Source organism: Mya arenaria, chromosome 10 (assembly GCF_026914265.1).
Source record: "Mya arenaria isolate MELC-2E11 chromosome 10, ASM2691426v1".
NCBI lineage: Eukaryota > Metazoa > Mollusca > Bivalvia > Myida > Myidae > Mya > Mya arenaria.
The window spans coordinates 13,887,811-13,908,663 of record NC_069131.1 but is presented as its reverse complement, the minus strand read 5'-3'; the positions used below and the strand labels follow the sequence as shown (position 1 = coordinate 13,908,663).

General features: G+C 36.6%; 1 protein-coding gene across 1 annotated transcript; it reads left to right on the top strand.

Moving 5' to 3' along the window:
- Window positions 1-768: 768 nt before the first annotated feature.
- LOC128205401 (D-aspartate oxidase-like) lies at window positions 769-20,613 on the top strand. Its single transcript, XM_052906988.1, has 9 exons — window positions 769-1,159; window positions 2,349-2,555; window positions 3,118-3,183; window positions 7,748-7,802; window positions 8,268-8,369; window positions 9,330-9,391; window positions 11,643-11,760; window positions 19,141-19,242; window positions 19,369-20,613. Exons 1-9 carry the CDS (start codon window positions 954-956, stop codon window positions 19,477-19,479), a joined length of 1,029 nt encoding a protein of 342 aa, XP_052762948.1. The 5' UTR covers window positions 769-953; the 3' UTR covers window positions 19,480-20,613.
- The last annotated feature ends 240 nt before the right edge of the window (window positions 20,614-20,853 follow it).

The following is a 20,853-nucleotide window of genomic DNA, read 5'->3' as shown; positions in this document are numbered from 1 at the left end:
ATTGCTGTTGTATGCATTTTTCTTAAACCGTGAGTAACGGTTTTAGCCATTAAAACATTAATTTAGGAACAGAAATATGAAAATCAGAGATCGGATCTTTTGTCAGCAATCTTTTAGCATTGGTTTGCAGATAATTACGAAAAAAATGCTCTTTTAAAGACAAAATGTTGTAAAAACGGTATATCTGTGAGAGTGCAGCTTAAAAGGCGAAGAGTCAATAAATGTTCAAGTCAAGATAATATAATATATAGAATGTTCCATCACAAATAAATTGCAACGCTTGCTCGCTTATGCATACTTTTTCTCTTAAAGATGCACTCTTACTCCCAAATAAGATTTACCACATTTAATATTATTGTTTTAATAGTCCAAAAAGGATGAATAAATGTCAAAAACGATGGTTCTTATGAAGGATACTGAGTTTAATTTTAAATGAAATGCGCATAAAATACAGTATTTCTACCTATGAGACAAAAGTAGACCACAGTAAATCTTTTAGCATTCACCAATCATTTAATATGTTTGTGCTCTTTGATTTTAAATGCACGGTTACAATCTTGTAATCAGTAATTAATATGTTTCATAAATGCATTATATAGTAAGTAGTTAAATGTTTATCAGTCAAAATTGATGTTGGTTATACATGTGTATGTATTGATTTTGAATAAGAGTGTCACTTTAAAATAATTTCCCTCGCAAAAAAGGATGTCGTTATCAACATCGGTTTTTACAAAGCATACTGTATACGCGAGGACGGGCATTTATACACAGGCTATCTATACATGTACATGCTTGATATCTGTCACGTTAAAGCAAAATAAACCAACTGTAGTGAATGGACGATGAGTATATACAAATCAACTAGGGCAGTCATTTAAGTATACACTCAATTCCTTTTGTGTGTGATTATAAACTAATAAAAGAAGGAACTATAATACAATCACAAACTGTTCATGATGTCCACTTCCGGTTCCGTGGCCGTGTTGGGCGCTGGAGTGATCGGTCTATCCACGGCCGCCGCAGTCCTCGACCTTTTACCCGATGTCAAGGTCACCGTGATGGCGGACAAGTTCGGCGCGGATACGACGAGTTACGGAAGTGGCGGTCTGTTTGTACCGTCGTTGTTTTCGGCAGGAGAGGATAATAAACATAGATACAGGTGAATAAGAATTTTGTATGAACCATGTATGTATTGCATAATGATTTAGAGCTACGTTAAGATCAACCCATTTAAGCAGTAATATGATTCAAAATAATTTTTATCAAAGGGTGCTTTTCGACTCATTCGGAACTCCTCGGCCATTTCTATTGAAAACAGTCGGAACTCCTCGGCCATTTTTATCGAAAACCACCTCGGATGTATGCCGGTACATCAGTTAAGTAGTTCGTAAATTTTTGAATTCTATCATAAATTAAATGTAGTGTTTTAGAGTTGTATAATCTGTATTTATTGATTTCAGTTTAAATTGATTGCCAGTGAAGTGTATTATTGCAAATATAATTAAGATTCCCAAGAGTAATGCACCAGTCAATTGTAACCACGGCCCCCAGGTCCGGGAAATAGCGGGGACTTTGACTTTCGGCCCAGCCAACCCCGGGACGAACTGATGGTCAAATCCCCGCCAAATGCCCCCCCCCCCACTCCAGGGAGCCTAGGTAAGGCAAATTCCCCGCTATATTTTGCGCGAAGACAAAACCACCGCATTCACCCGGCACTGCGGGGCCACCTGAAAGGTAAAAACACGGCCCATTTCCCCGGCTATCCCCGGTATACCCCCGGACCTGGGGACCGTGGTTACAATTGACTGGTGCATTAAGTCATAAAGTTTAACTGCTAAACAAAAATTACTATGCGATCTACTTGCAGTGGACTTTTTGAGTATGTAAACCGTCCATCCGAGGTTGTTTTCGATAAAAATGGCCGAGGAGTTCCGAATGCTTTTCGACTCAATCTATAAATAGTTGTTATTGTTTGTTTGACTACACCACTAATTCGGCATAAGCTGGGTTGTTTAGTAACATAGATAGTAACTTCCTTCACAGGTTTACATTCTGTCTTTGCACTATGTTCCAAAAAATATAACATGACTAACGCTCTTGTCGGAGCATTCGCCAAATGGGCAAGACCCGAGGGCGAGTATAAATAAGCTTACACAGCTTGACAGTATTCTTTGTCAGATGCTTTGTAAATGAATCCGTCCGGCGATCGCATTGGCAGAGCGATGAGAGTAAACACTAGTAGAATATAGTATTTCAAGTTAGCATATCCTGATCCGCGTTCACGTGTATACGACTGTATAACATGAGTTTTACGGAAAAACCAACATAATGTCATTTTATAATTCCAGGCAATGGATGAGGGAATCGGGAAGCTACTTTCGCGAGCTTTTGACAGGACCAGAGGCCGGGGTGGCAGGGGCCATGGCTTTGTCCGGATTTCTGCTCGCGAGGACGGAAGAAGACATTGAAGTAGAACCACCTTATAGAGATGACGTCATCAGTTTTAGAGAAATGACTAAACAAGAACTTCACAGGCTTGGGTTATCGGAGTACAAGTATGTTGTATTGAAAACGTAAATTCAATTGTTAGTCAAAAAGTTGTTTATACATGTATAAATAATCCGCAAACGTCATGCCGTATTTAGGCCGCTAGGCCACAAATCTTATTAATTAAAATCATATCGTGACGTTCACTTCATTTCATTGCGCTGTATACGGCATTAAAACGGGCATTGGGGATCTGATTTTAATGATATTTCTACCCCATCAGACCCGTCTTTTAAAATAAAATGCACCCCCCCCCCCAATCAAATTTAGCATGTAATGGTTGTAAATTATGAGAATCGATTTGATTTGACGTATTCAGCTCTGTTTGCAATGAATATAATCAAATGTCACGCTGAACTTCAAGCCACTGGGCCGCTAGGCCACCAGGTCGCTTATTTGAAGCCGCTTGGCCAACAGGCTGCTTATTTCAAGCCGCTAGACCACAAGACCGCCAATTTCAAGCCGTTTTGCCACAAGGCGAATTCCGAAATTTTGAAATCTCATCGTCTTTACAGTTTATTACATCTAGGATTGCTATATTTATTATCAGATGTTTATTATATTTTTCAGACACGGTTATGCGATAACGACCTACATCATAAACCAGAGCAAATACCTGCAATGGATGCAGAAGAAGTAGGCAGAGTTTATGGACCATTTGTAACATAATTATGCATATTCATACATTGCACATTAATTTTAATAGCAACTTTATGAATGAATGGAATGAATGAATGCAACAATAATTCACATTGCTACATTAAAGCTGCACTCTCACCGATTCACCGTTTAGGTCACTTTTTATATGTTTTTTTTTCTTCGAATGAACAAATTTTTGCGTAAATGTCTGGAAACCAGTGATATATGACTGGTGACAGAATATCTGATCGCAGTTGTCATATTAACGTTCGAAAAATGATATTTAATTACTAAAAGCGTCACTAACGCTTTAAGAAAATGAAATTTTCAGCAGTTTCCCTCAGAATTGAGATTTGTTCTATTGTTATGTGAAATGACTGAATTGATGGCATTGATACCAGAAATCAACTGATTTTGAGACAAAAAAAATGTCAAAACTGTCAATCTGTGAGAGTGCTGCTTTAACATGTATGTGAAGTTGGCTCAGCCATCGGCAATCGACAATCGACATTCGATATTATATAGCAAATCTTCAATGTCGTGATGAATTGTCGAGCTGGACGGAATTCTAGCTCGACATTCGATATTATATAGCAGATCTTCAATGTCGACCTGGGACGTCGAGCTGGACGGAATTCTAGTTCGACATTCGATATTATATAGCAGATCTTCAATGTCGACCTGGAACGTCGAGCTGGACGGAATTCTAGCTCGACATTCGATATTATATAGCAGTTATTTAATGTCGACCTGGAACGTCGAGCTAGACGGAATTCTAGCTCGACATTCAATATTTTATAGAAAATCTTCAATGCCGAGCTACCATGTCGAGCTGGACGGAATTCTAGCTCGACATTCGATATAATATAGGAAATATTCAATGTCAAGCTGCAATGTCGAGCTGGACAGAATTCTAGCTCGACATTCGATATTATATAGGAAATATTCAATGTCGTGATGAATTGTCGAACTGGACGGAATTCTAGCTCAACATTCGATATTATATAGCAAATATTCAATGTCGAGCTGCAATGTCGAGCTGGACAGAATTCTAGCTCGACATTTGATATTATATAGGAAATATTCAATGTCGAGCTGCAATGTCGACCTGGACGGAATTCTAGCTCGACATTCGATATTATATAGAAATATTCAATGTCGTGATGAATTGTCGAGCTGGACGGAATTCTAGCTCGACATTCGATATTATTTGGCAAATATTTAATGTCGAGCTGCAATGTCGAGCTGGACGGAATTCTAGCTCGACATTCGATATTATTTAGCAAATCTTCAATGTCGAGCTTCAATGTCGAGCTGGACGGAATTCTAGCTCGACAGTCGATATTATTTAGCAAATCTTCAATGTCGAGCTGCAATATCGAGCTGGACGGAATTCTAGCTCGACATTCGATATTATATAGGAAATATTTAATGTCGTGATGAATTGTCGAGCTGGAAGGAATTCTTACTCGATATTCGATATTATATAACAAATCTTCAATGTCGAGCTGCAATGTCTAGCTGGACGCAATTCTAGCTCGACATTCGATATAATATAGCAGAGATTCGATGGCGACCTGGAACGTCGAGCTGGACGGAATTCTAGCTCGACATTCGATATTATTTAGGAAATATTCAATGTCGTGATGAATTGTCGAGCTGGACAAAATTCTAGCTCGACATTCGATATTTTATAGCAGATATTTAATGTCGACTTGGAACGTCGAGCTTGACGGAATTCTAGCTCGACATTCGATATAATATAGCAGAGATTCAATGGCGACCTGGAACGTCGAGCTAGACGGATTTCTAGCTCGACATTCGATATTATATAGGAAATATTCAATGTCGTGATGAATTGTCGAGCTGGACGGAATTCTAGCTCGACATTCGATATTATATAGGAAATATTCATTTTTTTTTATTTCGTGATGAATTGTCGCGCTGGACGGAATTCTAGCATTCGACATTCGATGTTATATAGGGAATATTAAATGTCTATCTGGAATGACGAGCTGGACGCAATTCTAGCTCGACATTCGATAAAATATAGGGATTTTTCAATGTCGAGCTCGAATTGCGAGCTGGACGGAATTTCCGCATGACATATGATATAATTAAAGGAAATCTTCAATGTCCAGTTCGATATGGATGTGGAGTTGGACGGTATCCATCTCGATATATCAAATATATAAAGCGAATTTCTATGTCGAGCTGCAAGGGATCTAAGACTTTCTTTAAAAATACTTGTTTTTTTTTTATAGAAGTTTGACCCCTGAATTGTTAATTTCCTTATTTAAATTATTTTTAAAAACCATGGCTGCATTATGGCTTGACCCCACCGTGAAACTTTAACGTCTTTTTGTATCTTAAAATGCCAAAACTGGCAATCAATTTTATTTACCTGCATTTCCTTCAGAAATATACAAGATACATTTTTTTTTAAATTTAAAGTCTTGTGTATGATAACAAGAAAACATGGATACAAATATCGGAACAAGAAGCTAACAAAGGCTGTTGCTTGTATATTTACAAATTTACAAATTTACGAATGTCGAGCTAGAATTTTGTCCAGCTCGACATTGCAGCTCGACATTGAATATTTGCTATATAATATCGAATGTCGGCATAGAACTCCGTCCAGCTCGGCAATTCATCACGACATTGAATATTTCTTATATATTATCGAATGTCGAGCTAGAATTGCGTCCAGCTCGACATTGCAGCTCGACATTGAAGATTTGCTATATAATATCGAATGTCGAGCTAGAATTCCGTCCAGCACGACATTGCAGCCCGACATTAAAGATTTGCTATATAATATCGAATGACGAGCTAGAATTCCGCTCAGCTCGACATTGCAGCTCGACATTGAAGATTTGCTATATAATATCGAATGACGAGCTAGAATTCCGCTCAGCTCGACATTGCAGCTCGACATTGAATATTTGCTTTATAATATCGAATGTCGAACTAGAATTCCGTCCAGCTCGACATTGCAGCTCGACATTGAAGATTTGCTATATAATATCGAATGTCGAGCTAGAATTCCGTCCAGCTCGACACTGCAGCTCGACATTGAAGATTTGCTATATAATATCGAATGTCGAGCTAGAATTCCGTCCAGCTCGATATTGCAGCTCGACATTGAAGATTTGCTATATAATATCGAATGTCGAGCTAGAATTCCGTCCAGCTCGACAATTCATCACGACATTGAATATTTCCTATATAATATCGAATACTAGAATTCCGCCCAGCTCGACATTGCTGCTCGACATTGAAGATTTGCTATATAATACCGAATATCGAGCTAGAATTCTGTCCAGCTCGACATTGCAGCTCGACATTGAAAATCTGCTAAATAATATCGAATGTTGAGCTAGAATTCCGTCCAGCTCGACATTGCAACTTGCCATTGAATATTTGCTATATAATATCGAATGTCGAGCTAGAATTCTGTACAGCTCGACATTGTAGCTCGGCATTGAAGATTTGCTATATAATATTGAATGTCGAGCTAGAATTCCGTCCAGCTCGATGTTCCAGGTCGACATTGAAGATTTGCTTTATAATATCGAATGTCGAGCTAGAATTCCGTCCAGCTCGACAATTCATCACGACATTGAATATTTGCTTTATAATATCGAATGTCGAGCTTGAATTCTGTCCAGCTCGACATTACAGCTCGACATTGAAGATTTGCTATATAATATCGAATGTCGATTGTCGATTGCCGATGGCTGAGCCAACTTCACACACATATGAAAATACCAGTTTGCTGCACCATTAAACATTCATTCTCCAAGTGACACTACATAGATTATATAGATAAACAAAGATATAGGATCTTACATAAGTTGCCTTTTAAAATTAAACATTTAAGAAACGTGTTTTTAAAAACTTTGTAATAAATTTTGCAACGAATGCAAGTTTCATTTTATTACTTGACACTTTCGTCGCCCAAAACTAATATTATATTCCATTTTTTGGTAAATGTTTGCCATGCACCACAAGCTATGCATTATCACCACAATGTTCATAAAGTCGAGCCTTAGTATAATGCATTAAAGTGACCGTCATTCAAAATCAAGATATACACACACATATCAAACATACATTTTGAAAGATAAAGCTTTAACTACTTACTAAATCATGCATGGAAAATACTAATTACTGATAACAAGATTGTAACCATGTATATAATAGCTGAAAACACAAAAATATTAAATGGTTGGTGAGCGCTAAAAGATTTACTGTGATCTACTATCATCTCATGAGGTAGAAATACCGTGTTTTCTGCACCTTTCTTTCAAAGTAAACTCAGTATCCTTCATGAGAACCACAGTTTTCGATATTTGATTATCCTTTTAGATACATTTACATATTTGTATTAATTGTGGTACATCTTTCTTAAAATTGTTAGAATACAACCTTTTGTTAATAAAATTGTCACAAATATGTGAAGGAATTGCTAGGATGTTTAAGATTGTCTTATTTTACACGTATACTAATATTCAGAAATTTTATAGTTTTATTAAACAACCACGTTTCCTTGCAGTCTTGAAAAAAGGGGCGTGACGTTTATTCAGAAGAGATTCACGGATTTATCAGAGGTTGTATACATTACAAACACTAAACATGTAAAATACATATATTAATTTTATATTTGTAATTTCATTGATAAATCTCTGTAAAATCACCGGAAAGCATAGTATAGATATAGGATATAAATATTTACGAGTGGCAAAGCCACTAGTGAAAAAATACTTTTTTTATGTTCAAGATTTTTTTATGTTCAAGAGTTACCCCTTTTATAACGTTTCTTAATATTTCCAACTTTCGAATAGTCGCAATAGACTACAGTCACAACGTTTGTCTTGGAAAATTGTTTACTCTTCATATATGGGCATAGAAAGACCTGACACAAAGTTCATGTTTGCGAGAAGTCTGCAGGTCGTATAATGAGGATCCATACGCATCGAACTTCTCTCAGACCAACTGTTCGATCACTTGACAAACGCCCAGATACCTCAAGAAGTATACGACATGATAAATCATTGCTTCTACCTCTTTCACAGCTGTGCGGGCAGTTCGGGGCAGTGGTGAACTGTACAAGCCTCGGCAGCCGGGAGCTTTGCGGGGACCGGAAATTATACGCACTTCGAGGACACATGGTTAGGGTGAGGTCAATTTACCACTTACACCAACATTTATTTAGTTTAAATAATACAAAATTCATTTTGATTTTGAGGTCATTGAAACTTTATGTCAACTCATTCCTCATTCTTCCAGTGTTGTACTTACAGTGTGTGTATACCACGTGATAAATTGCGTCATAAATGCTACATCGGAAGGCAATATTCTGATTAAAACAACAACTTTAAATACAAATAACTTCACTATTTCTTCACCATTTTTAACGAAACATAGCGCAGTCTACGCCGCTTAAGGAGCCCTGCCTTCGGTCTTTTACCACAGTTTGATTGAGAGTTTAGTTTCTTTAAACACCTCGACATACCTTTTTCACAATGCGGCCGTCTGACGGAGCACTGTCAAAACATTATTTTGGAAACAAGTTTGTCGAAGTATATGATGAAACTAATGACCTTAACAATTTTTGGTAAAAAACAAATGCGGGGCTCTTAAAGCGGCATAGACTGCCCTTTGTTTTATTTAAAATGGTGTAGTAAAAGAAAAGTTATCTTTGATTTAAGTCTTTATTTTCAGCAAAATGTTGCCTTCCGACGTAGCATGTATGACGTAATTTATCACGTGGTATACACACACTGATTTAGCTCGTGTATAGTTAGCATATGCGTTATCGTGATGAGCTCGATAGTCAATATGAAGACAGCTATCACCCTCGTGTCCATTTCCTGGATAAAACCAGTTCACTTGTCTTTTTGAGACGCCAATTGAAAATATCCTTGGGCTGTTCGAATCCAAGACCTCTTGAGTGAGAGGCGGAACCTAAACCACTTGCATGGCCACTATCGTGTATATTTAGCAACCCTTTTGCATTAACATGAATACTTACCTTTCATTTTATTTTAAAGAAATCAAAGTCTGATGTATTAAGTAAACTTCAATGATTTATATCGGAAATTGTACTTGTACATTTCCTACTTTTTATTTCGCAGGTCCGTGCACCGTGGATCAAACACTGGGTGTACGTCGACCACGACACATATATCATTCCGGGGTATGGTGGTACTGATATATTATTCCGGGGTAGGGTGGTACTGATATATTATTCCGATGTATGGTGGTACTGATATATCATTCCGGGGTATGGTGGTACTGATATATCATTCAGGGGCATGGTGGTACTGATATATCATTCCGGGGTATGGTGGTACTGATATATCATTCAGGGGTATGGTGGTACTGATATATTATTCCGGGGTATGGTGGTACTGATATATCATTCAGGGGTATGGTGGTACTGATATATTATTCCGGGGTATGGTGGTACTGATATATTATTCAGGGGCATGGTGGTACTGATATATCATTCCGGGGTATGGTGGTACTGATATATTATTCAGGGGCATGGTGGTACTGTTATATTATTCCGGGGTATGGTGGTACTGATATATCATTCCGGGGTATGGTGGTACTGATATATCATTCCGGGGTATGGTGGTACTGATATATCATTCCGGGGTATGGTGGTACTGATATATTATTCCGGGGTATGGTGGTACTGATATATTATTCCGGGGTATGGTGGTACTGATATATCATTCCGGGGTATGGTGGTACTGATATATCATTCCGGGGTACGGTGGTACTGATATATTATTCCGGGGTATGGTGGTACTGATATATTATTCCGGGGATTGGTGGTACTGATATATCATTCCGGGGTATGGTGGTACTGATATATCATTCAGGGGCATGGTGGTACTGATATATCATTCCGGGGTATGGTGGTACTGATATATTATTCAGGGGCATGGTGGTACTGATATATCATTCCGGGGTATGGTGGTACTGATATATCATTCAGGGGCATGGTGGTACTGATATATCATTCCGGGGTATGGTGGTACTGATATATTATTCAGGGGCATGGTGGTACTGATATATCATTCCGGGGTATGGTGGTACTGATATATCATTCCGGGGTATGGTGGTACTGATATATCATTCAGGGGCATGGTGGTACTGATATATCATTCCGGGGTATGGTGGTACTGATATATTATTCCGGGGTATGGTGGTACTGATATATCATTCCGGGGTATGGTGGTACTGATATATCATTCCGGGGTATGGTGGTACTGATATATCATTCAGGGGCATGGTGGTACTGATATATCATTCCGGGGTATGGTGGTACTGATATATTATTCCGGGGTATGGTGGTACTGATATATTATTCCGGGGTATGGTGGTACTGATATATCATTCCGGGGTATGGTGGTACTGTTATATCATTCCGGGGTATGGTAGTACTGATATATCATTCCGGGGTACGGTTTTACTGATATATCATTCCGGGGTATGGTGGTACTGTTATTTCATTCAGGGGTATGGTGGTACTGTTATTTCATTCAGGGGTATGGTGGTACTGTTATATCATTCCGGGGTATGGTAGTACTGATATATCATTCCGGGGTACGGTTTTACTGATATATCATTCTGGGGTATGGTGGTACTGTTATTTCATTCAGGGGCATGGTGGTACTGTTATATCATTCCGGGGTATGGTAGTACTGATATATCATTCCGGGGTACGGTTTTACTGATATATCATTCTGGGGTATGGTGGTACTGTTATTTCATTCAGGGGTATGGTGGTACTGTTATATCATTCCGGGGTATGGTAGTACTGATATATCATTCCGGGGTACGGTTTTACTGATATATCATTCTGGGGTATGGTGGTACTGTTATTTCATTCAGGGGCATGGTGGTACTGTTATATCATTCCGGGGTATGGTGGTACTGTTATATCATTCCGGGGTACGGTTTTACTGATATATCATTCTGGGGTATGGTGGTACTGTTATTTCATTCAGGGGCATGGTGGTACTGTTATATCATTCCGGGGTATGGTGGTACTGTTATATCATTCCGGGGTATGGTGGTACTGATATATCATTCCGGGGTATGGTGGTACTGATATATCATTCCGGGGTATGGTGGTACTGATATATCATTCCGGGGTATGGTGGTACTTCGATTTTGAAATAAAAGTAAACTCGGACGATTTTAGGTGATTGATGGGTGATGTGGGGGGGGGGGGGTGTCCCGGTTCCATAAGTGATAACGTAAGCGGGGAAGTAAATTTTCTATTAAAAACATGTGTATACATCCAATAATCACTATTAAACAGTACTGTTATCATTACGCAAAGAAGCGAAAGGTTATCAAAAGGATAACTTTTCAATTTAATCAGTTTTTTTTGCAATAAGTCTGTTATTTGAAAATTTCTGATTTTCAAGTGAAGACCTGGTTGCTCTTGGTGGTTCTAAGGTGGAAGGGGACGAGACTCTGATCCCTGATCCCGCGAGAGGCCGGGAAATAAGGGATCGATGTGAGCGGCTCTGTCCCGCCATTAAGGTACGTCATACACTCGCTGATATACAATTACTTATGCATTTTAGGGTTTACAATGAGTTTCATCGGTCTAAATATAGGTTTAAACTATTATTCGTAAGAATGTACTCTTACTCTCAAATAAAATTTACCTCAGTTAATACAATTGTTTAAATATACCAAAAAGAATAAATACATGTAAATAACTATGAAAGAAAGGTGCAGAAAACACAGTATTTCTACCTTATGAGACTACATTAGATCACTGTAAATCTTTTACCATTTACCAATCATTTAATAATTTTGCATTTTCAGCAATGAAATACACAGTTACAGTCATGTTATCAGAAATCAATATTTTCCATAAATGCATTATTTAGTAAGTAGTTAAAGGTTTATCACTCAAAATTTAGGTTTGCTATTCATGTGTATGTATTTATTTTGAATAAGAGTGACACTTAAGTTATTTTTTATACATTACACGATCGTGGAGTTTGCTCTAGCCAAGAATCACAAAGTGAATATAGAAACAAGTGTAATATGGGTGACCTGTAAATCAAGTTCACACATGAAGAAAAAACCCTGTTTATCGCTGTCATCGATTTGCATTTTTTTTTTCTTTTATGAGTCACGTGAAACTAACTTTTGAAGAGGCTGGCTCTTTGCCGTGCAAAGCATCAATATATGTACAGCTTGTATTATTTTCATTTTAACCGGCCTATTTAATGCACCAGTCAATTGTAAACACGCCCCCCCCCCCGCCCCTCCCCCCCCCCACAGGTCCGATGAATAGCGGGGACTTTGACATTCGGTCCAGCCAAGTCCGGGTAAGATCCCCTGCGGGGATGAACTGCTGGTGAAATTCCCGCCAAATGTCCCCGCACCAAGGGACCCCGGGTATGGCCCATTCCCCGCTATTTTTTGCGCGTAGACAAACGCATTCACCCGACACTGCGTGGCCACCTGAAAAGGTAAAAACACGGCCCATTTCCCCGGCTATTCCCGGTATACCCCGGACCTGGGGGCCGTGGTTACAATTGACTGGTGCATACTTCGTTGCGTTAAATAACGCTTGCAACAACGACGATGTGACAAACGAAGCTCTTTGAAGAGTTGAACTGAAGCCGTCGTTGAGGCAGTACATGTTGATATTCTCTTCGGTACAGAATGTTTTGTGCGATCGTATTTTGTTAAACTGCTTGACGAGCACATTTTTCTAAGATTAGACTTCTGGAAAAAATTCAGTACCAAATTATGGAAGGGTATTTAAGTAAAACATCAATTCATATAAATGAATTATTCTTGTATGTAAATTACATTAATATTATGGTAAATTTATATTCTATCATTACTGCTAACATGCGCATTCATACTATTGTTACGCACATTTAGAGATGTTACTACATCTTAGTTACAAATAGCTGCCATATATGATATTCATATAAATGTATTATTCTTGTATGTAAATTACATTGATATTATGGTAAATCTTTGTTCTATCATTACTGCTTACATGTGCATTCATACAAATGTTACGCACATTTAGAGATTTTACTACTTCTTAATTCCAAATTGCTGCCATATATTAGAAACTTGTTAATTTTAGATTTTATCTACAGACTGACAAATGTCTGCTGACTACTGCCTAATAACTGCTTGCGTGAATCTGAACGAATAGTTTATTTATAATTCAAATTAATAAGTTAAGGTTATGCTAAGCGAAAACATCCAGTACTATAACACAGCCAGCAAGCATTAGACAACAAGCATTTGTATAAATCCGTGACGAAGCTAAATTCATATAAAGCTGGGGACCATTATCTTCGGTTGTTTCCGTGATTCGCAAGGTGCGCACCGGTGTTACCTGAAAAAAATATCACGGCAAATTCCTACCGCGAGGAGAGTGTTCCCTCTGGTCGGCCCAGTTGTCTATCCTAAATTATGATCGGACCTGCTTGAGGCCATCAGAATTATTAATGTCGTTCATCTTTGTCGTGATAATTTTTTTTTACTTTTATGTTATAAAAGGAAAGGCAATATTACTATATTATAGTATATTCCATACTTTTTTAGGAGTCTATCATGAACTATTTTAATGCAACGTTTATAAATACGTTGAAACTGTTGTCTATCACAGATTATTTAGCTTGACGAAATAGGCTATTGAGCAAACAGATTTTAGGCTTAAAAGTATCACGTTTATGAAACTGTTGTCCGCATCTCAATAATATGTACCTTTTAATACGAAGTTGTTAGTGTCTATCAAAGAAATATTTTAATTGATATTTATGTATGTCATACAAAAATAACCCTATCATATACCATTTCTTTTATGGACATTTGAAGGTACATATTAACAAAATCAATTGATATATTTTATTTTTTGCATCAAATATGTTCTTTGATAATATAAAGAAAAGTACATTGATCAAACAAGTGTAAGTGAGAAAGAAATAGAATTGGCTTCAATTGCCAATCAATAATTTCTGCTCACAGTCTGCAGTCTATCACAGATCAATGAGCAATTGCAATGACCAACAGTTAACACAAACGCTTCCGTGGGAGGGGGGATGGCACACCCGGCACATGCCCCATCACTAAAGTCTTCAAAGTTTGCATTCTATCTCAAAGGAGTGGAAATTAATAAACTACACCTTTCAAATGCCATCATGTGCAGGCGATGTGAACTCATAAAAACAACAAATTCAAACAGCGCAACCTCCTTTAATTATGTCCTCTTGATGTTTCTTCATCCGTATATAAACAACAGTTTCCACGTCTTCCAACAATTTCCAATACTGGTGAAAATGTATCCATCATCCGTGTGATATTTGTTGAAAACAAGAAAAGCATACATGCCATAAAACTGAGAAAAAAGTTATTTTCTCCAGTCTTGTAGCAGAACGCAATCCTTGAACATGTGCAAGATATGCCATGAAGTCATTATCACCACTACTTGAAGGCCACCAATGTGTTATGTTCACTTGTATGTCTTTCTGATGTCTTCACAAATTGCTTACGTCTAGCGGACCCTTGGGGGGAGGGGTACGCCCCTTAGGTATGTCCTCTCTTGGGGAGCGGAGTACGCCCCTTAGGTATGCCCTTTCTTGGGGAGCAGAGTACGCCCCTTAGGTATGCCCTTTCTTGGGGAGCGGAGTACGCCCCTTAGGTATGCCCTCTCTAACGTCTATTCCTGAACTCTCCCCTGCTTTTAAGATAAACTTTCATAACCAGTATCACTTATTACCTTATTATTATAATAAAATTCATTAAACTTATCTTGAAGCCATATGATGGCAGATAAACAATGGTTAAAGTTAAATGAACAGTAATGTTCATTTCTATTTTTTTTATTGATAAAATTAATCCCAGTATGAAAGATTAATTTTATATTAGAAAATAAATGAAATATATATGTTTAGGAAAGACAATTAAGAAAACCATGTTTTATGATAGACAATATTTTTATGTAAATGATAAGTAAGAAAAAATATTCTTATTGTCTATCATGAAATATATATTTCTTATTGTCTATCATGAAAAATATTTCTTACTGTCTATCAAGAATTGTTTTTATTATTGCCTATCATGAAATATCTTTCTAACTGTCTATCATAAATATTATCATATTTTATGATAGACAATAAGAATTTTTTTTTTAATATTTCTTATTGTCTATCATGAAAAATATTTCTTATGGTCTATCATGAATTATTTTTATTATTGTCTATCATGAAATATTTTTCTGTCTATCATAAATTTTAATACATATGTTTAAATTAAATATTTCTTATTGTCTATCATGAATTTTTTTCTTACTGTCTATCAGGAATTATTTTCATTATTATCTATCATGAAATATTTTTCTTACTGTCTATCATAAATTTTAATAAATATATTTTATGATAGACAATACGAAAACAAATTATACATAATTACAGTAAAGCAAAAACCATGATTGACTGTAAGAAACTTACTACTTGTGTTTTCATGTAATTATAGGACAAATAAGAAAAATATAAATAATTCTTATTGTCTATCATAAATTTAAAAAACAACAACATATTTTACGATAGATAATAAGAAAAAATCTGGATAAACAGATAAGGCCTGTAAATATGAAAATTTGTTCATGCTCAAGTCAATCGTATGATCAAACTTCAAAAGATTAAAACAGTAAAATGCTTAATGTTTTACTGATTTTCAATATTCAAACTCATTTTAGCTCAAGTTAGGCTCTTCCCATCTTTAATTTAGACAAGAGACATAGTGGTTCTACATCGCTCAACTTATTAAAGGGTTACAAAAGAACCATTGCAAATAATCTTTGTGAAATAGCCACCTCAGGACCGCTAAGACACACAAGGACATGCAAAGACACCTCAACTTTAAGGGAAAGCTACTTTAAAGCACTGTACTAGGTATTAAGCAGTTAAGAACTAAAAAAAAATATCACATAAAATCATTTTTACCGGTTAAAATCGTTTTTGTTTGTAATAATTACAAAAATGTAGAAAGGGCTCAAAGTCTCAACCAAATGTTCCCCTTTGTCTTTACTGGTTTAGAATGTCTATTTCTATGTTATTAACCTTGCCGGATCAAGTAGAAATTGATCTTATTAACCCTTATTAACCCTACCCTGGCCCTAAATCCTAGTGGTTATTTAGGTTTGTCGTCAACCAATTAACTGTTAGTGTTTCTTATGAAACAGTACCTCTCATGGCACTCATAATATGCATGGACTATTTAACACTATTAAAACACGTTATTTAGATTTTGACGGACTAAAACATTATAATTGATGTCTTTCAGTACATATTTTAAAGCTTTGAAATAGATTACCCACTACTGTTAGTGTCTTTGTGTCCTAGCTTGTGTGTCTTGGCGGTATTTACCAATAATAGTTGAGCTAAATTTTGCCCCCTCCATTTGTGATTTCTTGGTTAGATATTTAATTATTTTTCCAGTAATGCATATATACCTGGTGATGATTGAACCCGTGACTCTAGAAATCCTAAACTCTACCGCTAACTGAGCTAGCTGGGGACCTCAGAGTAAACAGTGGCTCAGTTAGTAACGGCATGAATTTACATAATTTCAAAGACTTCTCTGCCCCTAAACCAGCCCTTTTTACGATTTTTGATATTTCATGTTGCTGGTGTAGGGTCAGAGGAATTTCTATAGTGAAAATGTGGGACTCTCCTCCCCCTCGCAGGAGAGGAACTTTAAACCACTATATCTTTGTAAAACATCATTTAATAAACATTTTAACACTATGCATCTGTTATCTAGATATTATTGAACCTATCTGAACAGAAAAAAATGTTTTGTACACCTCAGATATGTTGTGGTAAAGGTTACAGCAAATATGTATGGCATAAGTACATTTATACATGAGGCATTTGATTTGTCAGATAACTCTGAATTGGATTGCCTCTAACTAAGACCTAATGGTTTAAAAAACAAAAGTTAAAGTTCAGATAGGTTAATAAATATATTGATAATATATTTGAAACATTGAAATATTAATCCAATGCATGGTTACAGAGATATATTGATTTAAGTTCCTCTCCTGCGAGGGGGAGCAAAGTCCCACATTTTCAATATAGAAATTCCTCTGACCCTACACCAGCCACATAAAATATCAAAAATCGTAAAAAGAGCTGGTTTAGGGGCAGAGCAGGCTCAGATTAGGTAAGGGGGGCCAGTCTTGCAAGTTAGACGTGGGTTCAAATCATTGTCCTACACTAGGTATATCTCCATAAAAGTACAATTTACGTCTAAACAGAACTTTATACCGATCGGTTAGTGCAAAACTAAAATTGATTATAAGATTTGCACTGACCAGACAATGTTGATTTCCCTTGAACACTGTAGAACGATTTTGCTTCTTCAGATTTTTAAATTTATATAGAAACTGTGAGATAAATAGTCATTGTTCCAGTTTGCGATGAGTCATTTAACGTGTACAACCCAATTTGTAAAACATTAAAACTTTCGCACAAGTTGCAAGTAAAACATTAAAACTTTCTCACAAGTTGCAAGTCCAATGTATCCGGATTGACGTATCCGAATTGCATGCTTGCGGTCGACAAATATAAACTTCTATTTGGACAAATATATACTCCTGATTAAGACGTAGGAATGTTGCGGCTTGTTTAATGTAATTTTTCAATGTACAATGTATGTTTATTGATATTTACCTCATACGACGTGTATATAATATGTGTTGTTTTGTTATCGTCGTTGTTCATCGTATTATCTGGGGCTGTAGGAATCGGTTAATGTTTATCCATGCACCGTCTCGTCACGGAAAATCCCGAAGTTATGAAGATGCTTGACAGAGTGACCTCCCGTTTATAGCAATTTGCGCTAGAATTTTGTTTTTTTATTACTGGTTCCCTTCCATATCTCGAATAACACAATGCACAATGCTTTGTGCGTTATGAGTGCTTATATTGCAAAAATCAGAACATTGAATTTGTGTATTTCTAATTGATATAAGGTAGAAGTGCAATTTTAACATTAGAATCTACATGTTGAAGGAAAGTTTGATTATGCTGCATGCAGAAGTAATGAAGCAACACAATGAACTCGCTCAATTACATGCACGAATAAGACGGTTATTATTTACACGCAATAGCATGCATAAACATCTTGGTAATAATAATAGAATGTCGATTTACCATTTGAGACTATGCAGTTGTCACTAGTATGAATACACATGTCACTAGTATGAATACACATGTTAGCAGTCATGATAGAATATAAATTTACCATAATATTAATGTAATTTACATACAAGAATAATGCATGTACATGAATTGATTTTTTACTTAAATACCCTTCCATACCAAATATCAACTTATTTATGAGACATGTAGGAAATACCTATCTATGAAACAAGCTTTGAGCTCTGGTCCGTATAACAGAAGCATCATAAGAAAATTTTAACATATTTCAACATAAGTGAGAACATTGAAATTGTTTGTTTTTTGGGAAAAAAAACCTCAGTATTCAAGATTTCTTCTTAATTTAAAAAAAAAACTGAGTTTGCCATATTGTTATTGCAGAATATACTAGTACACTACGCATAAAACTCTCTACCAGTGAAATAAAACAGTCAACGAAATTAATTAAATGTAAGGAATATGTACAATTTCATCTTAAGATGCTTCTATAAAATGACTCCTTTATAATGTAATTAAGAGTCGGACACGACTAGCTAAACCACATCGGAAAAGTTTCAGTAAATTGAACACTCTTAACATGTACTTTTCCTTTTGATATGAACAAAATCCACTTTGTTTCTGAGGTTTCCATTATGAAACCGCCCTCTCCCCTCGGGGGGGGGGGGGGGGCACATTACACGACATTCTCAGTAAGTTTGTTGTTACTGTCTAGTGTGCGGAAGCTGACCACGAGTGGGTAGGCCTGAGGCCGTGCAGGAAGGGTGGCATCCGCCTGGAGATTCAGACATTGTCAACCGGAGGCAGATCAATGAAGGTCAGTCGTGAATTCAACATTTTTTATTTATTCGCTTAGTGGATCGCGAGTGGTTAACGATATGATTATGTATTCTTAAGTTTTATAGTCTACCTTAATGTTTTATTAAACGTTTTTTCAATGAAGGTTATTCACAACTATGGGCACGGAACAAGCGGTGTCGCATACTCCTGGGGAACCGCCCTTGAGGCCGCGCGCTACGTCCGTGATGTCATTACGCCTGGTGCCCGGCTATGAGGTGTATCAAAGATTCATGACGTCATTACGCCTGGTGCCCGGCTAAGAGTTGTTTCAAAGATTCGTGACGTCAGCATGTCTGTTGCACAGCTCTAGGGTGGTGCATTGAACCACAGGGGTTTCTCTCTAAAAAAAAATCTTATATATATTATATAGACAAGGGGTTAAACTCAAATTTTGCAATCCTCCAAAAAATGAAGTAAACAAGGTATTACAGTTAAATTAATGTTTTTGTTATAAATAAAGTGACTAATGTCAATATACAAATGACTTTTAAAAGACCGAAATCAACAGAGTATTAAATTATCCATTAAAATCCATATATCATCGCATTTGGACACACGTTCGCAAAAATCCAATATATGAAATTACCTCAGTAAATATCACGATGCGTGTAATATTGTACGATTACATGTATCCAGTTCGTTGAAGTATCATAAATTTGAACACCAACCACTTTGTTCGTTGGAATTGAATGATTTACACCACTATAATTGGCGAAAAACAAACATCGAGTTTATTTTTGTCTTTCCTCGGCCATTTTGATTTCCAACACTCCATACAGTTATATCCAGCGTTTTCATTGGCTGATGACTGGCTCCGTCACGGCGGTGGTTTTTACAATAGCCAATAAATTAATTCGTAACAAAGTTTAACGCACGCGCAGAAAATGGCGAGTTTGACAGATTAACTATGCTGAGGGAATTTTCGGTGTTTTGTGCTCTTCTTCGGAATGCATCGGTAAAAATTGCGCATTTAATATTATTATTTTTTGTTATTTTAATGAATTATAGCGTTTAATATTCGTCATTTCGTAGAAAAAGGTACATTTACCTACGTTGTTTCCGTTTGTGTCTGGATTGCAAAATTTGAGTTCAACCCCTTGTCTATATAATATATATATATATATAAAAAAAATTCGAGAGAAACCCCTGTGCATTGAACTATGAAAAAATGCATTTGTAGAATTTATATTTACTTTTTTGGTATTTTGCTGTGATTACTTAACTTTGCAAATACGAAAGCAGAACACGACCGCAAAAATTGATTTCACTAATTGTTATTAGCATATGCAGATAGTCCACACTTTATTATGCTTAATGTAAACTCACACGGTAGAACTTTGTTAAAATATCCGAGATGTAAAAAAAGTTAAATATGTTTGTCTCACGATTATTTTTCTGAATAATACTCGTATTCGTAAGGAAAGATGGTAAGATTATGTAGCGTAATACTGCGAGTATTCAAAATGATCTCAATGTCAGCTGTGTTCAATACTACTTTTTTATATCTTTTGTCCATCGAAGCCGGATCACTCTGAATCAAATCTTTACCAAGGGCGTGATTTGGAGGCCTTCAACACAGCAATGCTAC